General features: G+C 53.7%; 1 protein-coding gene and 1 long non-coding RNA gene across 9 annotated transcripts in view; one reads left to right on the top strand and one right to left on the bottom strand.

The window, feature by feature from the left end:
- Positions 1-11,918, bottom strand: part of LOC145540631 (uncharacterized) — a 25,401-nt gene extending 13,483 nt beyond the window's left edge. Inside the window, exon 1 of the long non-coding RNA XR_014078434.1 lies at positions 11,079-11,918. This is a non-coding gene — a long non-coding RNA (uncharacterized LOC145540631). The remainder of the gene's footprint in view (positions 1-11,078) is intronic.
- The window catches only part of QRICH2 (glutamine rich 2), a 24,642-nt gene extending 805 nt beyond the window's left edge, over positions 1-23,837 (top strand). Inside the window, exons 2-21 of one of the 8 annotated variants that reach the window (XR_014078431.1) lie at positions 148-237; positions 1,884-1,943; positions 2,363-2,473; positions 5,524-8,545; positions 9,825-9,910; positions 11,292-11,380; positions 11,882-11,996; positions 16,586-16,750; positions 17,526-17,648; positions 17,734-17,808; positions 17,997-18,161; positions 18,257-18,378; positions 19,010-19,075; positions 19,367-19,468; positions 20,090-20,293; positions 20,522-20,672; positions 20,993-21,080; positions 22,013-22,138; positions 22,764-23,169; positions 23,623-23,837. Coding sequence is in view for 5 of the 8 variants with exons in the window: in XM_081575464.1 (XP_081431590.1) it covers positions 148-237; positions 1,884-1,943; positions 2,363-2,473; positions 5,524-8,545; positions 9,825-9,910; positions 11,292-11,380; positions 11,882-11,996; positions 16,586-16,846; positions 17,526-17,648; positions 17,734-17,808; positions 17,997-18,161; positions 18,257-18,378; positions 19,010-19,075; positions 19,367-19,468; positions 20,090-20,293; positions 20,522-20,672; positions 20,993-21,080; positions 22,013-22,138; positions 23,623-23,807 (5,241 nt within the window). In the remaining 3 variants the exon portion in view is untranslated. Of the gene's footprint in view, positions 1-147; positions 238-1,883; positions 1,944-2,362; positions 2,474-3,927; positions 4,141-5,523; positions 8,546-9,824; positions 9,911-11,291; positions 11,381-11,881; positions 11,997-16,585; positions 16,847-17,525; positions 17,649-17,733; positions 17,809-17,996; positions 18,162-18,256; positions 18,379-19,009; positions 19,076-19,366; positions 19,469-20,089; positions 20,294-20,521; positions 20,673-20,838; positions 21,081-22,012; positions 22,139-22,763; positions 23,170-23,622 lie in introns of those variants that run through there. The other 7 variants (XR_014078429.1, XR_014078430.1, XM_081575466.1 and 4 more) reach the window with 7 other exon arrangements.

Raw genomic sequence — 23,837 nt, 5'->3', positions numbered from 1 at the left:
TGGGTGTGCGGGCGGTCCGCCCCCTCCAGGCCGCTCTCCAGCGCCCCACCCCCAGAGACGCGCTCCTGGGAGGAGTCCCGGAGCCCCGACGGAGGCGTGGGACGGCCTGGGATCCCCGCGGCTCGCGGCTCCTTTTCTACCTCACAGGGCCCCGAGCTGCTCCAGGACCTCATGGAAGACATGAAGATTTTGAAGGAAGCCCATCAAAAGAAGGAGCAGCCTGAGTTGCAGCCCGAGGTGAGGGCGGCAGGGACCCCACCTTGGGGAGCTGAGTGACCCCCTTCCTGGGCAGCCTCCTTCCTCCCCTCGGTTTACCCGGGGCTCACCCACCACTTGTCAGACACCCAAGCGTCCTGAACAGACCCAGAGAGGGCCCAAGAACTCCTCAGAATGTTCTTTAAGTGACTTTCCTTTAAATTAGAATAAAGGAGCAAGGTGGTGGGTGTTGAGGGACAAAGTTTGGTCCAAGAAAAGGGAGCTAGAATGGAGAGGGTCACGGGTCACCACCCACAGCCCCCAGGCAACACCTCTCTCACTTGAATCTTTGTTTCCTTGGAGAGAGAAGCAAGAAGCCCTGATTGTAAGCATTTCCCAAAGAACAGCAGAGCCCTGGCACCTGTCAGTTCCAGGAGATACCAGGCTGGGCTTCTGTTTCAGGCCCATATGAGGCCAAGCCCGGGATTAGAGCTGGAAGAAGGAGGAGCAATTAGGAGGAAGCCCAGGGAGAGAAGAGAGACTTCTTCTCAGCCCAGGCTAAGAAGAGAGACTTGAGGGAGAAGAAAAGCTCAAAGGAGGAGGCCACCGAGACCCTCGAGGGGACTCGCCACCAACCCCACATGCCCATCTCATCTCAGGCCTCCAGCCCCCAGACAGACTCATTTTTGCTCTGGGAAGCTTTTCTTTTTAAAGTTGTTGTGGCTTTAGGTTTGTGGCTCCCCCAGTGGCTCAGTAGTAAAGAATCCCCCTGCAGTGCAGGAGGCCCAGGTTTGATCCCTGGGTCAGGAAGATCCCCTGGAGGAGGGCATGGCAGCCCACTCCAGTATTCTTGCCAGGAAAACCCCATGGACACGGGAGCCTGGCAGGCTACGGTCCATGGGGTCGCAAAGAGTCAGACACAACTGAAGCGACCGAGCACATTTTTAGGTTTGGGGTTTCTCTTTGGTAGACTAAAGGCTATTTTACCTTTAGATTTGTAGATTCTGAAAGTTTGCGAAAGTTCTAAGGAGCCACTTGTTGTGGTTGTTGTTTTGCTAAGTTGTGTCCAGCATTTTACAACACCATGGACTGTAGCCCACCAGGCTCCTCTGTCCAAGAGATTTCCTAGCCGAGAATACTGGAGTGGGTTGCCATTTCCTCTTCCAGAGAATCTTCCCGACCCAGGGATTGAACCCACGTCTCCTGCATTGGCAGGCGGATTCTTTACCACTGAGCCACCTGGGAAGCCCCAAGGAGCCACTTAAGTGGTAGCGATTTGCTTTGATCCTTTAGAGGCATTTTTCCCTTTAAACAATGCAGACATTCAGACACCCAAGCATCTTTGTTCTTGAGAGGCGAGGTCAGTCTGATTCCAAAGTCCCACTAGAATCAAAGTCCCACTAGTGGGTTGTATGAAATGCATCTTGGGACCAAAGAAAGGGTCCCACCCCTGCATCATTTTTGTCTGAGGCACGCAGCCCCCGGGTACCACCCACCACACCCCGTGTCCTTTCCTCTAGTTGGCTGGGAAGAGAATGGGGAGCCTGGCTTGGCAAGCTTCTCTGTACCCTGGGCTCCTCTCAGACCCAAGGACCTCCTTTCCTCTTCTGCCTTGTGTGTGTGTGTGTGAGAGTGTATGTACAGGGCCCACTGGAGGGGCTGTTTTGATCTCTGAACTCTTCTTCCAGAAACTCCTTCAACGGATTGAAGAACTGGAGAGGATACTTAGAGAAAGGGACGAATTCCTGGTAATATCAGCCAGTTCTGCGGTAAAGGGTGGTCAGGGGAGTTAGCGGGTAGGAGGGTTGCCCAGAGCCTGGCCCCCTCCCCCTGGGCTCACCCAGATTCCCACCCCAGGGGTCTGCTTGCCTTCATTCTAGGGGTATGTCCCCTGCCTCTTGGGGTGTCGCCCCTGGCATGTGGGAACGTTCCTTCCCTGCTCACTGGTCCATCTGGGGCCCACACGGGACACAAAACCAGCCACCCAAGGTTCACTGGTTTCTTGAAAGACAGTACTTTTCCTTGGGGCTTCGGAAAGACCCACCCCATCCTGTTCTGTTCTGTTCTGTCCTAAAGCTTCCTGGGATTAAACTAGGGGTGTGTGTGTGTGTGTGGTGTGTTCGGTGTGTGTGTGTGCTTGTCTGTGTGTGTTGTCTTTCACTGTCAGGAATTAATAAGCCGGAAGCTGAGTGGGATGCCGGCTTCAGAAGAGGCCACCATGGTGACCTGGGAAGAGCTGGAGCAGGCGATTACTGACGGCTGGAAGGGCTCACAAACAGTAAATAAGGGTGGGGGGCCCTGGGGGTGGGCAGTGGTCTTGGGAGGGGCCCCTGAACCTCACAGTATTCTGTTATGTGGATGTTTATAATTTCCTTCACAAGTTTTCTATTAATATTATGGATAGTTTTAATGTTTTTCCCCAGGCTTATAAGGAACCCTGCTCTAATGTGACATTCACACAAGTGAAGGTATTCATAGGGTAAATTCCTAGAAACAGAATACATGTTTATAGTTTGGCTAGCTTTGGCCAAAATTGCCTTTCGTGGTTGTGGTTCCGATTTGGAGTTCCACGAACAACGGAGGAGAGAACTTGTTTCTCAAAACCGGATGTTAGTTTGTTTTATTTTTTAAAAATATTTATTTGCTGCAGCGGATCCTGGTTGCGGCATGTGAGATATTTTTAGTTGCAGCACGTGGGATCTAGTTCCCCGACCAGGGATCGAATCCAGGCCCCATGCATTGGGAGCCTGGAGTTTCAGCCACTGAACCACCAGGGAAGTCCCCAGAGCATGGTTTTGATTTGCTTTCCTAGCTTTTCAAAATTCCTTTCGAGTCTGTCCTAAAATGCATGAGGCCCTTCACTATTAGTGCACAAAGGTGACCAACCATGGAAATAAAACCCGTTCAGGGAGCCTTTTGCTTATGGTGACTTGTACACACAGGTGGCATCTGCCTTGAGGCAGTGCATAGGATAACCAAACCAAGCTTTCTTCGTCTGAACAAAGTGGGTATTTTCAAATGACCCTCAAGGACAAGGATCAGGTGCCCTTTTGGTCTTAACATTCCTCTTCCTCTGACTTTGAGTATCTGGATTCCTCCGAAAGGGTCACACGGATGGACAGACAAGCAGGGGAAAGAGAGTGAGCCCTTTGGCGCCACCAAGTGGCCATCTGGGGTGCGCCAAATACCATCTGGGTACAAAGACACCCTTCTAGTCTCCTTGTTTTCTGAGTTCAGGGCCCTCTTCGAGGAAAGCAGCATCAGAGAGTTCAAAGAAGAGCCTGCAAACCAAGTGACCAGCCTAGGAAAAGGTGGCCTCTGCTTTCACTGTCATTTTTTTTTTAAGCCAAAGCTTTTTTGCATTTACCCACATATCACTCTTCTGTGTTTTGAGTGAGCAGCACATTTTTCGGGGTGCCAGCAGAAGACACCTGCAAGACCTAAAAACAAGCCTCGACAGAAGTGCCTCCAGACTTTTTACTTTTCCATGAGTAAGAAAGTGTCAGGGTTCTGACAGTTGCTCAGAATCACAGCCCCAGAAACAGACGAGAATAAATATAAATGTTAATTTTTGAGAAGCAAGAGTCAGTAATGACCATAATGAAAGCAGTGGAGAGTTTCACTCTCTAAAGCTTAGGAAATACAACACGCTTGAGCCCATTTTTTTTTTTTTTTTTTGCCTTGTTGGCAGTAACTCTAAGGTGATTGTGAGGTACACTGTCCGCCTGCATCGAGTAGACAGGCAGGATTGAAGCTCGGATGTGAGTACAGGGGGCGGGGGTGTGTGTGACGAGTACAGAGGAGTAGATTCCGTGCTTGGAGACGCAGACATGAGGAAGGACACTGTCCATGTAGCAACTACAGTTCAAGGAGCTCAGGATTCATATGGAAGATGCTCATCCCAGGACTTGAGTGTGAAAGGACACTGACTGCTTGTTCCCAAGGGTATATTCTGATGGCCAACAAGGCAGTTCTTTGCAGCTTTGTTCATGTACCCAGAGATGCTGATGATGCTTCTCTTCCACCTTCTTTTTCTCTCCTTCCTCCTCCTCCTCATGGTACTTCTTCAAGCAATTCTTGTATCAGTTGCATCCCTAGGGGAGAGGTCTTGAAGAATCTTCTGTAAAATAGAGTTGACTACCTCCCATGATTCATCTTTTTTTTAGAATTTTATTTATTCTTGACTGCACTGGGTCTTTATTGCTGTGTGCAGTCTTTCTCTCGTTTCAATGAGTGAGGGCTGTTCTCTAGTTGCGCGGGCTTCTCACTGTGGTAGCTTCTCATGTGGCAGAGCCAAGCTCTAGAGTGCAGGCCCAGTAGCTGTGGCACATGAGCTTAGCTGTTCCACGGCATGTGGAATCTTCCTGGACCAGGGATCAAACCAGTGTTCCCTGCATTGGCAGGCAGATTCTTTAGCACTGGACCACCAAGGAAGTCCAGAAGCATGGCGCCTTAACCACTAGACCACCAGGGGGCCCTCTTGGTCCCCTATGGATAACCTGTTTTCACAAACAATGCCTCCGATTCTGTCTTTGTACATGTATCTTGGCCTGTTCTTTTGTGAGAGTCAATACAGACAATTCCTATCTATGGAGTTTCTGCATTTGTGCTTTACATTTTAAATACATGGTTTACTTTTCCTACCATGTACACTTCTACTGCCAGCAATGGGTCAATGGTGGAGTAGGCTTTATACTGTAAACTCAATAAATTACTCATGTCCTTTATTTGTAGACTCAATAAAAGTTGGAGTTTATCATGTGATTTACCAGGTTTCCCTCCTCTTTTTTGTTTTAATTTATTTTTTGGCTGTGCTGAGTCTTCATTGCTACGTGTGGCCTTTCTCTAGTCGCGGTGAGCAGGGAATATTCTCTAGTTGCAGTGCATGGGTTTCTCATCACGGTGCCTTCTCTTGTCACGGTGCCTGGGCTCTCTATGCCCATGGGCTTCAGCAGTAGTGGTGTGCAGGTTTAGCTGCCTCACGATATGTGAATCTTCCCAGACCAGGGATCAAACCTGTGTCCCCTGCACTGGCATATGGATTCTGAACTACTGGACCACCAGGGAGCTCCCTGCTCCTGTCTTTTATGAGGAAAATTACATATAAGGATACCATTTACAAATGTACAGACTCAAAAATCTGGAGAACTGTCTTTCAAGGATGTCAAAGTCAGTCTTTGTGTCCAGCTTAGTTTTGTAAGGGTGCTTGTTTCTTCCCCAAGGGCTCTAAATCATCTTCATCGAATACCCCAGACTTCCTACCCTCTGACTCTTATCATGAGTACTTTTTACTTAGACTCACTGATTTCTTTCTTCCTCTTTCACCAGGTCTCAGAGTCATCAACAGGACTTCATCGGCGCAAAAGACAGGGTTCCATAACATCAAATGACCTAATTGCAAGTGGAGTCTCCACCAAGCATCCAAGTGTTGACCAGGCTATGGACTCTGCTGGTTTTATCACAGACAAGACCTTTTCAGGAACCAGCGGCATAGGATACCCCTTTGATGGGCCTCCTGGCAAGGAACGAAGCAGAGTTTCCTCTGCTACTGGGTTTCCGGGTAGAGAACAGCACTTAAGGGCCCGTGATGAAGCTGGCCTGACCAGACCCCATCCACCATCTATGTCCCAGTTGAGGGCAGAGTCAGATCGCCACCGGTCTAGAGAGCAGCACAGCTTAGGGCATCTACGCAGAGATGAACGGGATGCACGCCTTGGCCCAGTGTATCAGGATGTGTCCTTGCCCAGAGACAGACACCCTCAGGTGTCCCCAGATCAGCACAGGGGAGTGTTCGTTAGCCAAGACCCCCTCTATGCAAGGCCAGATCAATATGGACTTGGATCGTTTGGCTCGGATCAGCTTGAATCGCTATATCCCAGCACTGATGTGCCTGGCATGGTACCCCTCAGTGTGGATCAGGTTGGAGTGATGCTGCCTGGAATGGATGAGCAGGAATTGGTACTGGCTGGCATGGCTCAGAGTGATGCGGTGCCACCATCGGTACCTGGCAGAGACCAGCAAGGATCAGAACAGCCTAGTACAGATCAGCCTGGTATGGTTCCACTTAGCACATATGAGCTTCCTGGAATGGACGAGAGTGGTATGGAACCACTTGGCACGTATCAGTCTGGATTGGTACCTCTTGGTGTAGATCAGCATGGATTTGTAATATATCCCATGGATCAGCAAGGTTTAGTACAGCCCAGTTTGGGAACATCTGGCTTCATACAACCTGGCACAGAGCAGCATGAGATGATCCAGCCCAGTGCAGATCAGGCTGGTGTGGTGCAGCCTGGTGCAGGTCAGCCTGGTGTGGTGCAGCTCGGTGCAGATAAGGCTGGTGTGGTCCAGCCCGGTGCAGGCCAGGCTGGTGTGGTCCAGCCCGGTGCAGGTCAGGCTGGTGTGGTCCAGCCCGGTGCAGGTCAGCCTGGTGTGGTGCAGCCCGGTGCAGATAAGGCTGGTGTGGTCCAGCCCGGTGCAGGCCAGGCTGGTGTGGTCCAGCCCGGTGCAGGTCAGGCTGGTGTGGTCCAGCCCGGTGCAGGTCAGGCTGGTGTGGTCCAGCCCGGTGCAGGCCAGGCTGGTGTGGTCCAGCCCGGTGCAGGTCAGCCTGGTTTGGTGCAGCCTGGTGTAATGCAGCCTAGAATGTATCCACGAGGTTTGGTGCAACCTGGGATGTATCCACGAGGTTTGGTCCAACCTGGTATAGGTCATCCTGGTTTCATGCAGCCTAGAATGTATCCGCGAGGTTTGGTGCAACCTGGAATGTATCAGCGAGGTTTAGTGCCACCTGGAATGTATCATCGAGGTTTGGTGCAGCCTGGTATAGGTCAGTCTGATTTGGTGCAACTTGGTGCAGGTCAACCTGGTTTGGTACAATCTGGTGCAGATCAAACTGGTGTGATCCAAGCCGGTGCAGGTCAGCCTGGTGTGATCCAACCCGGTGTAGGTCACCCTGGTGTGATCCAGCCCGGTGCAGGTCAGCCTGGTATGGTGCAGCCCGGTGCAGGCCAGGCTGGTGTGGTGCAACCCGGTGCACATCGGGCTGGTGTGGTGCAGCCTGGTGCAGGCCAGGCTGGTGTGATCCGGCCCAGTGCAGGTCAGCCTGGTATGGTGCAGCCTGGTGCAGGCCAGGCTGGTGTGATCCAGCCCGGTGCAGGTCAGCCTGGTGTGATCCAGCCCGGTGCAGGCCAGGCTGGTGTGGTGCAGCCCGGTGCAGGCCAGGCTGGTGTGATCCAGCCCGGTGCAGGCCAGGCTGGTGTGGTCCAGCCCGGTGCAGTCCAGGCTGGTGTGATCCAGCCTGGTGCAGGTCAGGCTGGCGTGGTGCAGCCTGGTGCAGGTCAGTCTGGGTTGGTGCAACCTCAAGTGGATCAGTATGGTTTTGTACAGCCTGACAGAGGTCGACATGGCTTTTTTCAACCTAATATATCTATGCCTGGCTTGGTCCCACCTGGTGCATATCCACCTGGTCTGGTCCAGACTGGTGCCTATCCAGGTGGTTTGATCCAACCTGGTGCCTATCCACGTGGCTTCATGCAGCCTGGTGCCGATCAGCGTGGTTTGGGTCAACCTGTAATAGATCCGCGTTGGGGGAGGCAATCTGGCATAGGTCGAAGCATAATACCACCAGGCACAGAGCTTCTCAGGTTTCCAACATACCATGCTGATTCTCAAAGTTTTACATCACCACGCCCATACCAGCAAGGTGTGGCACCTCCTGGCAGGGATCAGTATGGCCAGGTGTTACCACTCCTAGCCAGTCAAGGTCTGACACCATCAGGTATAGACCGAGAAGGTTTGGTACTACAAGAAATGTATCGACAGGGTTTGCTGCATCCTGGCCCAGACCAGCGTGGGCCAACACCATTAAGCACAGCTCTAGGATCTGCACCCCAGGATCAACAGCATTTGGAAACACCTGAACAAGAGCAGCGTGACCAGGCTGTTCCCGACTCTATCCCAGACTCCCAGGGCCTAATGTATGGTGGCCCAAGGTATCAAGGTGTAGATCAGCAAGTCCAGGTAGGTGTGGGTCCAAAAGAACTATATGACTTAAGCCAACCTGGAGTTTCTGTTCAGACTTCCCCAAGCCAAGAGGCCCCCTTTCCCAGGAGCACATACTCCCTTGACTATCTGCACCGAGGCTCATCAGAAAGGAGTGATACTCAGAGTGAGAGACATGACTCACTGGATAAATTGGCTCCTAGCTTCCCCATAGCAGTGGAAACATTTCGTCTGATGGGAGAGATCATCGCCCTCTACATGGAGCTTAAGGAGAACATAAAGGACCTGGATGAGGAACAGGCTGGCAAAACGGACTTGGAGAAGATCCAGTACCTGCTGGCACTGATGGGTGGGTGCTGCATGCCACTGTCCTCCTCCTCAGCTGATTTCATCCTTTTCTCCTCCTGCGCCTCTGCCTGAGACCCCAAAAAGGGCACTTCCATTCTCAGCCATTCTGGGTTCTCCCATAGTCTTCAAGGGTCCAAGTTGTTGGTGTTTAGTTGCTAACTTATGTCTGACTCTTTGGAGCCCCATGGGCTGTAGCCGGCCAGGTTCCTCTGTCCATGGGATTTCCCAGGCAAGAATACTAGAGTGGGGACTTCCCTGGTGGTCCAGTGGTTAAGAATATGCCTTCCAGTGCAGGGGAACATGGGTTTGATCCCTGGTCAGGGAACTAGACCCCACATGCTTCAGGGCAACTAAGCCCGCACACTAAAACTAGAGAGAAGCCCTCAAGCCACACGACAAAGACCCTGAGTGCTACAACTAAGACCCGATGCAGCCAAATAAATATTTAAAAAAAGAAAGAAAAAGAATACTGGAGTGGGTTGCCATTTCCTCTTCCAGGGGCTCTTCCTGACTGAGGGGTCAAACACACATCTCCTGCTTGGCAGGTGGATTCTTTACCACTGAGCCACCTGGGAAGCCCTCAGGGTCCAAGGGATGAGATTAAACCAGTAAGAGTGAAGGAACCTCAAGAGAGGAGGGAGGCAGGTTCCTGCGCCTCTGCCAGACTCTCTAGAAAGCAGCCAGGAAGATGCTGAGCAAGAGGAAAACGACTGTGTTGGGTTCGACGGGGAGGGAGAATGTTGAAAAATTAAACTTAACCTTTGCACATTCACAGCTCTAGCCCCAGAGAATTAAGATTTGAGTGGCAATTGTGGGTTAAGTGGGTAATATCCTTTAGGATATTAAGCATTAGGTGGACTTTTAAGGCTAAGGATTTTGTTGTCGTTGTTTAGTTGCTAAGTTGTGTCCGACTCTTTTGTAATTGTTTAGTTGCTAAGTCGCGTCCAACTCTTATGTAATCCCATGGACTGTAGCCTGCCAGGCTCCTCTGTCCATGGAATTCTCCAGACAAGAATACTGGAGTGAATTGCCATTTCCTCCTCCAGGGGATCTTCCTGACCCAGGGATCGAACCCATGTCTCTTGCATTGCAGGTGGATTCTTTACCACTGAGCCACTAGGGGAGCCCTAAAAAGATACTCCTTTCTTCCCATCCCCTCTCCCCACCAGCCCCCAGGAAAAGCCAGATAAATGATCCATGTTGTTCTTCATTGTGAGGCTGGGATTGGGAGCCCATCAGAAAAATCTGATTTTTCTGACTCTAAGATCTGTTCTCCATAGTCAAGAAGTCCATACCCCCTAACCTGCAGGAACAGCTGAAGACCTTAAAGGCCTTGACCAAAGAAATTCGACAAGAAAAAGCAAAAGTAAGTAAGGGAGGGTCCACCTGCTTTGCCTTCCAGTGCCAACAATCCCACTTTCCATTTGCATTTTCATGGACTACACAGTCCTTTCACCTCCATTACTATCTCATGGATCTTTACAGTCCCCTCCGATGGGGAACACACCCCCAGGTTTCAGCGTGTTTCTTTCCTGGTTCTGAAACCTGACATTCAAAGCTATTAGGATTCCATTGAGCCAGCAAGGTGGCCTGGGCTCCTTTCATTACATGTGGTCATTTCCAGTAACACCCACTGTCACTGGAGCAGCCTTGGAGTTTGTGGGAATGTCTGGGACCAGCAGTCACGGCGAGGGGCTGTTAGGTCTTCAGTCCTTCTCTCTGTCTCTTTCTAAAGTTTTTATTTTGATGTGGACGATATTTAAAATCGTTATTGAATTTGTTACAATACTGCTTCTGGTTTTTTGTTCTGGTTTTCTGGCCCTGAGGCATGTGGGAATCTTAGCTCCCCTACCAGGGATTGAACCTATACCCCTTGGATTGGAAGGTGAAGTCTTAATCACTGGACCACCAGGGAATTCCCCAGTCATTCTCTTAATGCCAGCTCTCTACATCTGTGGGCTTCCCTGGTAGCTCAGGTGGTAAAGAATCCATCTGCGATGCAGGAGCTGCTGCTGTTAAGTTGCTTCAGTCGTGTCCAACTCTGTGCGATCCCATAGATGGCAGCCCATCAGGCTCCACCATCCCTGGGATTCTCCAGGCAAGATACTGGAGTGGGTTGCCATTTCCTTCTCCAGTGCATTAACGGGAAAAGTGAAAGTGAAGTCGCTCAGTCGTGTCCGACTCTTAGCGACCGCATGGACTGTAGCCTACCAGGCTCCTCTGTCCATGGGATTTTCCAGGCAAGAGTACTGGAGTGGGGTGCCATTGCCTTCTCCGGCGATGCAGGAGACCCTGGTTCAATTCCTGGGTTGGGAGGATCCCCTGGAGGAGGGCATGGCAACCTACTCCAGTAGTCTTGCTCCCTAGACAGAGGAGCCTGGCGGGCTACAGTCCATGGGGTTGCAAAGAGTTGGACACAACTGAGCGACTAAGCAACAGCATCTTCATCCACAGGGTAGACGGATTGAATGTCAGGAAGGGACCTCAGGCTTTGCTAGAGGATTGGATTAGGATTAGGGGGTGGGGTGACTTGCCTGGAGGTCCAGCAGTTAGGACTCTGTGCTTTCGCTGCCAGCAGCCTGGGTTCGATCCCTGGTTGGGAAACTAAGATCCCACAAGCCTCACGGTATGGGGAAAAAAAAGAAAGGATTAGGGAATAGAGGAGGAGCTTGCTGGGCCTGCAGAGGTACATTCAGAAAGCAGAGATCTCAAGCCCGCCTGACATTCCTCTTCCATTGGATTTGTAGATGGAGAAGATCCTGGAGGGTCATGGGGGGAACAAAACAGGAACGGAGGAGAAAGGTGGCCCGCTGAACCTGCAGCTGGGTATCCTCAGGTAAAATCCCCCGGCCGAGAGCAGCTTGTGTCCTGGCGTCACATGTTGTCAGCCAGGGAGGCGGTAGCAGCCTCTGGTCCCCTCATTCCTGAACTGACTGCCATCTCTGACCCGGATTGTGTCTGCTCTTCAGGTTGTCCATACCTAATTCAGGCTGCTAGTGAAAGTTTCCCAGGTTCTTAAAACAGTTCAGCACCAGGGCTTAGAAGAGCACTCCTCTCCCCGGACGAAAAGCTCCCTAGATTCTGTCCACAGTTGGAGGCTTCAAAGCATTTGCTGGAGCCCCTCAGAGCAGTCTCTGTGTGGGGCCAGGCCTCACCCCCTTGAAGCTTCTCAGCTGGGCACACGGGGCACGGAAGGCAGGGCCTTGGACCCTTTAGCCAGAGCCTTGGCGAGGGGAGTGCCGGTCTGCCTCCTCCATCCATGATGGCTGGGGCTCGGCCATGGTGGGCCCAGGCCCCTGGCCAGGTAGTGGGGCTGGACCATCTCTTGCGCACACAGTGTCACCATGGCCGACATCGAGAGGGAGCTGGGCGAGCTGAGGGAGAGACAGGAGAAGGGCAAGGTCAGCATGGAACATTCGGTCTCCGAAGCCTCCGTTTACCTGCAGGATCAGGTGAGGACCTTCAGCCACAGGGACGAGGGCCCTTCTCAGAGCTGGCTGAGGGCGGTGGGGATCCTAAACGCTTATCTGATAGATACGTTGCAAGTGTTTTCTCCCATTCTGGGGTTGTCTTTTCACTCTCCTGGGAGTGTCTGCCTTTACATCATGAATGTTGGTCACTCCAGAATGTTCCCAGTGAGGACTGTCTGGACTCGGACCTGAGTGCCCACAGAAGGATCAGATGGGCAAAGTCATGGGCCCAAGGGGCTCACGATGGGAACCCCTTTATGCTAGAGGCCCCATTTGGGACCCCCTTCAAGTTTGCCAGGATGGCGGTATGTATCATTTCACAACCCAGGACTCACTATCTTGGATAGAAGGGCAGTAGATGGCGTGTTTGAGAGTCACATGTTATCCCAAGGCTCAGGCCTGAGCTTAGCCACCTCTGGGGCTCCCTGGGGCCACACCTGGAGGGCATCCACCTGCTGCTGGGCAGGCCCAGCTCCCGACTCTTCAGAAGAATATCGACTCTTCTGGTGGCAAGAATCATGCTGAGCTCAGGCCAACAGGAGCCTAGTTGAAAATACATACGTGTAGAGGAAATTGGGAAAAGCAAACTTCCAGGCCAAGGGGCCAGTCTGGCCCGAGCCACTACCTGTCTGTCCTTCTGTGTCTTTTTTGAAAAAGATTTCTTTCTTTCTTTATTGGCTTTGCTGGGTCTTCTTGGCTGCGTGTGAGGGCTTTCTCTAGTTGCATCGAGCAGGGGCTACTCTTCAATGCAGGGCGAGGGCTTCTCACTGCGGTGTCGTCTCGTCGCAGAGCACAGGCTCAGGGTGCGCGGGCTTCAGCACTCGGCTCTGGAACACTGGCTCAGTCGTCGTGGGGCACCAGGTTACGTGCTCCTCGGCATGTGGGATCCTGCCGGACCAGGGATCAAACCGGTGTCCCTTGCTTTGCAAGGCCGATTCTCAACCACTGGGCCACCAGGGAAGCCCTCTGTGTCTTCTTTTGTGTCTGTCTTTGCCTCCGTGTCTCTTTCCTTATCCATCTTTCTCAAATACCACTGTATCTCTCTTCCCTTCTGTACTCATCGGCTTTTTTTTTTAATTTTTTTTCATTTATAATTGGAGGATAATCGCTTTACAATGTCGTGTTGGTTTCTGCTGTACAACCACACAAATCAGTCATAATTATATTATATATATATATATATATATGTATATGTCCCCTCCCTCTTGAGCCTCCCCCCCCCCCCATCCCACACCTCTGGGTCATCACGGAACGCCAGGCTGGGTTCCCTGTGTCAGTCAGCTTTCTTATCTCTCACACGTGGTCCAAAAGGGCTGCCCAGGCCTTGCAATGTCACATGCTCCCAAGAAGGGGGGCCCTAGGTTGGCTCAGCCCCTCTCCCTGAGGCAGGCAACATTTCACAGACCTTTGGCCAGTCTAGTGTCTACCCAGGACCTGTCCTTTATGGGGACAAACTGGGACCATGGGATCCAGAAGAGAGCAGGAGGGCCAGTGGAAGGAGTTTGTTCCCACCCAGGCCGTGAGAGACCCCTGCAGTGGTGGCACTGGTCACATTCTCTCTTTTTTTAAATTGAAGTATAGTTGATCTACAAGATTATATCAGTTCCAAATGCACAACATAGTAATTCAGTATTTTTACAGATTATACTCCATTGAGGGCTTCCCAGGTGGCTCAGTGCTAAAGAATCTGCCTGCCAAGCTAGAGATACGGGTTCAGTCCCTGGGACAGGAAGATCCCCAGGAGAAGGAAATGGCAATCCTAAACGACTAAACAGCAACAGACTCCATTGAAAGTTATTATAAAAGAATGGCTCTGTTTCCCTGTGCTATACAATATAGCTTTGCTGCTTATTTATACATAGTAGTTTGTACCTCTTAATTCCCTTCCCTTGTCTCGTCCTTCCCCCGCCCTCCCCTAGCTGTAACTACTAGTTTGTTCTCTAGATCTGTGAGTCTGTTTCTGTTTTGTTATATTCACCAGTTTTATTTTTCAGATTCTACATATAAGTGACAACGTACAATATTTGTCTTTCTGACTAATTGCACTAAGGATAATACTCTAGGTCCACCCACGAAAGTGAAGTGAAAGTGTTAGGTGCTCACTCGTGTCTGACTCTTTGCAACCCCGTGGACTCTAGGCCTTCAGGCTCCTCTGTCCATGGAATTCTCCAAACAAGAATACTGGAGTGGTTAGCCATTCCCTTCTCTGGAGGTCCATCCATGTGGTTTTGCAAAGGGCAAAATTTCATTTTCTATGATTGAGCAGTATTCCATTTTAATATATAAACCACATCTTCTTAATCTACTGATGGAAACTTGGGCTGCTTCCACATCTTAGCTGTTGTAACTAGTGCTGCTGTGGACATTGTGGTGCACATATCTTTCTGAATTCATGTTTTCATTTTCTTCAGACACATAACCAGGAGTGGAATTGCTGGATCATATGCTAATTCTATTTTCAGTGTTTTTAGAAATCTCTGTACTGTTTTCCATGATGACTGTACCAGTTTACATCCCCAGCAGACTTTTTGATGCTAGCCTTTCTGAGAGGTGTGCGATAATATCTTATTGTGGTTTTGACTTGCATTTCTCTAATAAGTAGCAATGTTGAGCATCTTTTCATGTGCCTGCTGGCCATCTGTATACCTTCTTTGGAAAAAATGTCTATTTAGGTCTTCTCAGTTCAGTCACTCGGTCGTGTCCGACTCTTTGCGACCCTATGGACTGCAGCACGCCAGGCTGCCCTGTCCATCACCAACTCCCGGAGCTTGCTCAAACTCATGTCCATTGAGTCAGTGATGCCATTCAACCATCTCATCCTCTGTCATCCCCTTCTTCTCCTGCCTTCAATCTTTCCCAGCATCAGGGTCTTTTCCAATGAGTCAGCTCTTCACATCAGGTGGCCAAAGTATTAGAATTTCAGCTTCAGCATCAGTCCTTCCAATGAATATTCAGGACTGATTTCCTTAAGGACTGACTGGTTGGATCTCCTTGCTGTCCAAGGGACTCTCAAGAGTCTTCTCCAACACCACAGTTCAAAAGCATCAATTCTTCGGCGCTCAGCTTTCTTTATAGTCCAACTCTCACATCCATACATGACTACTGGAAAAACCATAGCTTTGACTAGACAGACCTTTGTCGGCAAAGTAATGTCTCTGCTTTTTAATATGCTGTCTAGGTTGGTCATAGCTTTTCTTCCAAGGAGCAAGCATCTTTTAATTTCATGGCTGCAGTCACCATCTGCAGTGATTTTAGAGCCCAAGAAAATAAAGTCTGTCACTGTTTCCATTGTTTCCCCATCTATTTGCCATGAAGTGATGGGACCAGATGCCATGTTCTTAGTTTTCTGAGTGTTGAGTTTTAAGCCAGCTTTTTCACTCTCCTCTTTCACTTTCATCAAGAGGTTCTTTAGTTCCTCTTCACTTTCTGCCATAAGGGTGGTATCCATCCGTTTTTAAATCGGGTTGTTGGATTTTTGAATGTTGAGTTGTTGAGCTGTTTATGTATTTTGGATATTAACCCCTTATCAGTCAGATCATTTGGAAATATTTTCTCCCATTCCATAGGTTATCTTTTTGTTGGTGATTTCCTTTGCTGTGCAAAAGCTTTTCAGTTTAATTAGGCCTCATTTGTGTATGTTTGCTTTTATTTCCTTTGACTTAGGGGGCAGATAGAAAAATATTGCAACAATTTATTTTATTTGTTATAATTGATTTACTTGTTTTTGATTGCGCCGGGTCTTCGTTGCTGCTCGCAGGCTTTCTCCAGTTGCAGTGAGCAGAGGCTACTCTTCATTGCAGGGCAGAGGCTTCTCCCTGCAGTGGCTTCTCTTGTTGCAGAGCACAGGCTCTAGGCACATGGGCTTCAGAGTTGCCGCCCATGGGGGGTCAGAAATTGTGGCAGGTGGGGTAGTTGCTCTATGGCATCTAGGATCTTCCTGGACTAGGGATCGAACCCATGTCCCCTGCATTGGCAGGCGGATTCTTCCACCAGACCACCAGGGAAGTCCTATTGCTACAATTTATGTCAAAAAGTGTCCTGCCTGTTTTCTTTTAGGAGTTTTATGGTCTTGGTTTTACATTTAGGTCTTTAATCCATTTTGAGTTGATTTTTTTTGTATGTAGCATTAGAAAATCACATTCTCTTATTGTTATTTACATACTAAATGGGAAGAGAGCATGTGTGAGCCCACTGGTCCTCTGCCTAGGGCCTGGAGCAGGGCCTGTGTGTCACCAGGGTCCTCAAAGTGTTTGTGGGCTAACTGACGGACATCATCACTCTGGGATTTAGCTAGAGGAGATGCATTCTCACATTGCACCAATGGGCTGGCTGGAGAAAGGTGCAGAAGCCTCCTTCCTGCAGGGGCTTAATCAGCACCTACACTGCTCTCCCTGGGAACACTGTTCACTGTGTAATGGACAGACATCGAGCACCTCCCATGAGCTGCATACCCTGCGAGGCACTGAGGCTCCAGCAACGGCCTGGATCACAGCAGGTCAGGACAGAAAGGCTGGTGGTGACTGTGTGGTGACTCGCTCACTGCCCTGCACCCCCCCCCCTCCCACATCCAGCTAGACAAGCTCAGGATGATCATTGAGAACATGCTGACTTCGTCCTCCACGCTGCTGTCCATGAGCTTGAACATGGCCCCACACAAGACCCTGCCCACCGTGGCCCCCAGCCAGATTGACCCTGCGGCCACCTGCCCGGCCTGCAGCCTGGACCTGAGCCACCAGGTCAGCATGCTGGTGCAGCGCTATGAGCAGCTCCAGAACATGGTCAACAACCTGGCTGCCTCCCGGCCCTCCAAGAAGGCCAAACTGCAGAGCCAGGTGATGTGCCTGCCTCCCTCCTGGGTAGCTGCAAACAACCCGCCTGCCAGGAGCCGCTTGGGGAGTCCCGGGAGGAGGGATGTTGGGTCACTTTTGCATGATGGAGCCCTTTAGCAACCGCCCAAAAGTGCCTGGTATTTCTGTAGGGTCACAGCGAGGGCAGCCATAAAGCTGGCCCTGGGGACAGGGAACTGTGGGGCAGAGCTGGGTCCACGGGTGGGGATGGGGACAGCATAGCTGGTGGAGGGGTGGAGCAGAGCCATTCTCATGCCTCGGGGATGCTGACATAGCTTTAGGGTTTGTTCCCCCCCCCCGCTCCTTCACACTGGTCCGTTTCTCTCTTCCCCTATAAAGGGCAGGCCTGCTGAGGGGGGCGGTTGGCAGGGAGGACCACAAGTCCCTGAGGCCTGTCTCTTGGACTCCAGAATTCACACTCAGCTCAGGGCAGGAGGGGAGACTGTAGCCCACACCCCACCTCTCAGGGGCCCCAAGGCAGCTGACCACCTCTACCGATCACCCATGGGGAAGTAGCAGGTTATGGCAACCCAGGAGACCTAGAATGGGGTCTGATGTCGGCCTGTCTGCTGGGTGATGTTCTAAGGGCTCCCCTGTTGGGGGCGGCAGTACCCCAGGTGGGTTTGGGGGGCCACCCCAGGGAGCCTGCCTTTGTCCTGCGCAGGATGAAGAGCTGCTGGGCCACGTCCAGAGTGCCATCCTGCAGGTGCAGGGCGACTGCGAGAAACTCAACATCACCACCAGCAACCTCATCGAAGACCATCGGCAGAAGCAGAAGGACATTGATGTGAGGGCCGGCAGGGTGGTGGCGAGTGGGGCTGGGGCGCGACCCAGTTCCCTACTCCTTATTTTCTGCTCCCTCGGCCTCCCAGATGTTGTACCAGGGTCTGGAGAAGCTGGAGAAGGAGAAGGCCAACAGGGAATACCTGGAGATGGAAATCGATGTGGTAAGGCCAGGCCTAGAGAAAGTCTACCCAGGGAGGTCCCATTGCTCCCACTCTTGAAAAAGCAGAGAGAGGAGAGGAGCCCAAGGTGGGATGTGGGCTCAGCGTCAGAGTTGAGCTATGTGGAGCGGTGCCCCGCCGTGGCTCTCTCCCATCTTGATGGGGATGCATCTTGTCCTGTCTCTGGGCAGAAAGCCGACAAGAGTGCCCTGGCAGCCAAAGTGAGCCGCATCCAGTTTGATGCCGCCACGGAGCAGCTGAACCACATGATGCAGGAGCTCGTGGCCAAGATGACGGGGCAGGAGCAGGACTGGCAGAAGATGCTGGACAAGCTCCTGGTGGAGATGGACAACAAGGTGACCGGGGCAATGCCACCTCCTCCGGGCACTGCAGACCCCCACCTGCTTTCTCAGAGCTCACCTGCTCCCCGCCCCTGGCTTCCTCCCCCAAGCTGGACCGCCTGGAGTTGGACCCAGTGAAGCAGTCGCTGGAGGATCGGTGGAAATCCTTGCGACAGCAGCTCAAAGAGCGCTCTCCACTCTACCAGGCGGACGAGGCAGCCGCCATGCGGAGGTGAAGCCCAGCAGGGGCGAGGGTGGGCCGGCTGGAGGACCCCCATGTGTGTTCGAAGCAACTGGCGGCTCCTGTCTGGGACCATCCAGCAGTAGGAGGGATAGGGCTTGAAAAGCTCTTGTAGCTCAGACGGATTCATATTATAGCAGAGAGAGGGAGGGGAAGGGGGGCTGTAAGCCTCTCTGAGCACAGGTGGGAGGGGGTCCACAGCCCCCAGAGCTCAGCATCCAGGGTGACAGGCCCTAGGCCACCGGAGTCGGGGGGGGGGGTGGGGGGGCAAGTTCTCCCCAGGGGGGCCTGGCCCATGGCAGCTTGAGTCCCAGCATTTCCATTCCTGGCCACCAGAGGGCCCCCAAGGCTTACACAGGGCACCCCCCCCGGGGGCCCTTGAGAGCCCTGCTGGCTTTGGGTTAGGGTACGTGGGTGCTAGATGTGTGTCCAGAAGTGGGCATCTCTACTAGCTGATGCATCCAGGGAGTGGGGCCCAGACCTGCCTCCGGTGGCCTGGGGCCCATCCCCCTGGGCGCTGCGCGTCCAGCCTTCCAGCCAAACCCTCTTGAGTCCTCTATCCCTCCTGTTGGGACCCTCTGGGCAGGGCCCTCTCCCTCTGTGTGTGTCCCATCCCTCACAGGCAGCTCTTGGCACACTTCCACTGCCTCTCATGTGACCGTCCCCTGGAGACACCCGTGACTGGACAGTGAGTGCCCCCAGCGGGTGGCCATGATGGGGGGCCTCTTCTGTACTCCCTGACTGCCTCCAGCTCCTGTCTGCTGCTCCTCTCTCTCTCTCTCTCTCTCTCTCTCTCTCTCTCTCTCTCTCTCTCTCTCTCTCTCTCTCGGGTCTGCTCTATTCCCTGGGCTGCTCTTACCCCTCGGCCTTCAGTCCCGGGACAGGAAGGCTCCTCGGGCAGGTGGAGCATGAGGAGTGGGTGATGGGTTTGAACGCTGGGGTTTCTCACTCCGACCCTCCCTTCCCTGCCCCTGCCCAGAGTCATCCCTGTGACTCCCGTGAGCCCCTGCCTGCCCGGGCACCGCTCCGTCCGCCCCTACACGGTCTTTGAACTGGAGCAGGTTCGGCAGCAGAGCCGCAAGTACGAGCGGTGCCGCGGGGTCCTGTGAGGGCTTTGCAGGGGGTCTGGAGGGCGAGAGTGGGGGCAGGGGTGGGGTGATGCTACGGCGCTTTTTGAAGCAGCTCCCAGCTCTTCCCAAGGCGGAACCATCAGCGCAGGAGGTACAGACCTAGTAACCACCTGCCTTTGTGCCCCTGTTGGGCGTCCTGGTGGGACGTTGCCTCTGAGACTCCCCCCTACCCCCCACCCTTTCCCTGCTCACACCGGGCCTGGGAGGAAGGCAGGGGGCAGCTCCGAGTATGAGATGAGCAGTAGGGGGTGTGTTTCATGCCCTCCAGGACTCCTGCCCTCCTCCCCACAGCCTTTCTACCTTCTGAGGCCGGGGCTTCAGCGGAAAGGATGGTTTTCAAAGCTGCCCTTGGAGCCCACGGGGGCCAGGGGTGTGGGGCCAGGGCGAGGGGGCTGATGGACTGGGCTGCTCTCCCCTCTGGCTCTCCTGCACGCTCTCAGTAAACCCTCCCCAGCAAGCCCGGCCCTGGTCCCTGGGGTTCTGTGGAGGGGGGCTCCCACTCCACAGGGCCCTGCCTCTGGGGGAGGGTGCTGGGGCGTGGCTCACCCCTCCGCTGGGCCTGCACCCCACAGCCTGAAGCTGGGCAGCAGCGGCTTCCCGCGGGGGGACCTGGGGCAGGTGGAGCGGAGCGTGGGGCGCCTGCGCACCATGCACTCCAAGATGCTCCTGGACATCGAGAAGGTGCAGATCCACTTCGGGGGCTCCGTCAAGGCCAGCAGCCAGATGATCCGCGAGCTGTTGCAGGCCCAGTGCCTCAGCTCCCCCTGCTACAAACGGTGGGCGGCCGGGCCGGGCCTGAGAGCCTGGCACCGGGGAGGGCAGAGAGTGTGTGTGTGTCCGTCCCTCAGGAGGCCACCCTGCTCGCTCACCCCCTGCCCTGTCCTGGCTCAAGCGGTGGCCCCTGGAGACCCCTGTCAGCACTGCCCTCACCTGCACCCCCCACCCCCACCGAGGCATGTCCCGGGACACACCCGCTCCCCGTGACTCCGCCGTCTCCACCGCAGGCTGCCAGACATGGCTGATTACAGCTACTCCTCCTCTGCGCCCCGGCCCTGCGGGGGCAGCCACACCCTCACCTACCCCTACCGGCGCATCCGCCTGCAGCACCTTTCACAGGGCCTGTACCCCACCGAGGAGATCCAGATCGCCATGAAGGTGGGGATACTCCTGGGAGCCTCCAGGGAGGGCCCCCCAGGGGCCCCCAGACTCCTAGGTCCCTCCGGAAAAGCCACCGGCAGTCTCCTGCTTGGCCCTTCGCCTCGGGGGCGGTTTCTTAACCAGACCCAGTCAAAGCCTTAGGTTCTTTTCCTTTCCTGTGAAGAAGACAGCCATCCTGGCCACCCAGCCACCCGGCACTGTCCCCTTCACCCTGTCACTCGGCCCCTTCGAGTGCTCTGAACACCGTTTGGATGAGAGAGGGGACAGGAGGGAAGCTCAGGCAGCAGGTGGCCATGGGTACCCACCCATCTCCACAGCACGACGAGGTGGACATCTTGGGCCTGGATGGACATATTTACAAGGGACGGATGGAAACAAGGCTGCCGGACCTCCTGAACAAAGACAGTGAGTGTCCAGGTGGCCCGGAGGCCCTCAGGCTCCTTGCTTGGGTCCCGCAGTGTCTGTCCAGCTCCTGGAGGCCCCAGCACTTCTTGAGGCCACCAGACCCCGACTACCTTCCTCTTCCACCTCCCTGACTCCAAACGCCCCCAGGTCAGGGTTGCAGAAGGGAGGCAGCTGTCCAATCTTAGCCAATTAGCAGGAATGTCATGGCTCCACCTTTTCTGGCCAGCCTTCATCCGCAGGCTGTGACCCCAGTTTTCCCACCTAAGCCTCTGTGCCCAGCATCACCCGTTCTTCAGAACTCTTCCTGAGCCTCCTACCACTTTGTGAATCTCGCGTGTTCTGGAATGTCCCCTTTCAGTTGGCCACCCTGGAGGTGCTTTGTCACTTCCCTCTGGGTCTTACAGGTGTGTATGCATCTTTCTAGCCACTTCCCCTCCTGAACTGTAAACCCAGGGTCAGAACTCACCCAGCACTTGGCATGGGGCTGCGGTCTGTGAGTAGATATCGGAGTGAGTAGGTGGATGGATGGACAGATGGCCAGACAGACATATAAGGGGATGAAGTGCTTGTTGTTGCTCAGTCACTAAGTTATGTCTGACTCTTTGCGACCCCATGGACTGCAGCACACCAGGCTCCCCTGTCCTCCACTATCTCATGGAGTTGGCTCAGATTCATGTCCACTGAGTGGGTGATGCTCTCCAACCATCTCATCCCCTGCCGCCCTCTTCTCCTTTTGCCTTCAATCATTCCCAGCATCAGGGTCTTTTCCAATGAATGAAGTGCTTGCTTATAAAGGGCATTTCCGTGAATTCAGACTGAGAAGGGTGCCGGCTGAGACCAGCACTCTGCCGCCCTCTCTCCATCCCCACGGTCCTCTCAGAGCTCCCAGCCAGTGTCTCAGAACTGACCCTCCCCGCTCCGTCTCCCATCAGACGCGGGGATGAAGCACAAGACCAAGCAGTCCCGGCCCCATGGGCAGCGGCAGCAGTCCCTCAGCAACAGTGGCCAGCTGCCCCCGCGGCCTCAGAGCGCCCAGACGCTGGCTGCCAATGACTCAGGTAACTCCTCCCTGGACGGAGGGTCCTTCTGGGCAGCTCAGGACTGCTCGCCGACCCTCCTTCTTGCCCCGCCAGGCCCCTCTCCTGCCCATGGCTGGTATATACCCTTATTCCCCTGGAGAGAAGAGGGGCCTGGGAGCCGAGGGATGGGATGCGAGGGAGGAGAGAGAAAACCCTTCACTCCGGGGGCCTGCTTTGTGCCAGGTCTGGGGGCAGATACTGTCACTGCCCTCATTTCACAGAAGAGGAAACGGGCGGGCTTGCAGCCCGAGCTCTGGCTCCAGGCCCGCATCCTTCCCCGCTGCTCACACGCACCGACTCTCCTGGGCCTGTGAGGTCCCCAAGAGTCCGTGCTCTCCCCAGAGGGGCCAAATCTAGCCTGAAAGCCAGAGAGCTAAGCATCCCCCGGGGTTGGCTACCCATGGGGACCAGAGAGGGACACTGGCCTGGAGCCGTGGGGCTAGAGCACTTTCAGGTGACTCTGAGCATGTCTTCCCCTCCTCCTGGCCAGTTTCCTCATCTGTCAATAGAAGGGTGCTGGATTCTGGCTGCTAAGTTAGGAGCCCCCCTGCAGAGTCTTAGAAAGCTGCCGAGTTTCTTCTCATGAAACCTTATGTACCCACAGTGCTTTGCAGCTGCTTGCTGGAGGCCGGGGGAGCTCCACCCCAGCCCCCACCCAGGTCTAGAGCCGCAGCCGAGAACCCAAGGTCCTCTGCACCACGCCTTCCAGTTCCAGGCCCCAGTGCCTGCAGGAGGCAGAAACCAGTGCAGTGGTGGCAATGTGCAGCCTCACCTCTGCCAGGGGTTCCTCACTGCTGAAGAGCTTTACACGTGTGAATCAATAATTTTAATCCTCACGTATTAAAAGGTAGGGACCATTGCTGGTCCCACCTACAGCTGACAAAGCCAAGGCACAGAGAGGTTAAAGTACATGCCCAAGGTCACACAGCTAGAAAGCTGCAGAGCCGGAGCTCAAAGCCAAGCCGGAGCTCAAGCCAAGTCTGGCCCCAGAGGCAGCGCTGGTGCTGAAGGTGAAGAGCCTGGGGTGGAGGATTCAGCAGGGGACAGACAGCATCGGCCTGTGGCTCTGGCTCCCCAGACTGATTTCTTGGGGGAACTTAGCTTCCTTCTCCCTGGCACCCCAGTGTCCACTCCAAGGGCACATTACGGAAGCAGGAGAGGGGGGCTGTCTTAAGGAAAAATTCCTGCCCTGATTTAAGTCAGTGTGGCCCTAACAATCCCTGTATTAACAGGGGGAATGTTAACAAAGAGGGAGGCTCTTGGCCCCTAACTTATTTTTAACTGAGTATAAAGGAGTGTGGCATAGGGGCTCGTAGGAGAGCTTGACCCTCCAGCATGGTGTCCTGGCTCAGCCAGGTTAGTGGGGCTGCTCCCGATTTCCTCGGGCTTTGGGCAAGCTGGGTTGGGCCACTGGTAGGCGTGGGAATCAGCCTGAGCCATCCAGGGCCCCTCCTGTCCTGCAGCTCCTTCCCATCATCGGAAAGACAGACCTGTCTCCACCGAGGGGCGCCTCTCCCAGCCGAACCCAGCCCACCTGCCCTGCGAGACGGCAAACCTGCCAGCGGGGCTGGACATGCACATGGACGTGCCTCCCGGGGAGGGGCTCGAGGAACCCACCCAGGGACCGCGGTCCTCCACTGCTCACTGAACAGAGCTATAAATAAACGCTTAGGAGAAA

This window comes from Giraffa tippelskirchi, chromosome 3, assembly GCF_054371585.1.
Source record: "Giraffa tippelskirchi isolate mGirTip1 chromosome 3, T2T-mGirTip1v1.2.pri, whole genome shotgun sequence".
Taxonomy (NCBI): domain Eukaryota; kingdom Metazoa; phylum Chordata; class Mammalia; order Artiodactyla; family Giraffidae; genus Giraffa; species Giraffa tippelskirchi.
This window is presented reverse-complemented; position numbering and strand designations above follow the sequence as displayed.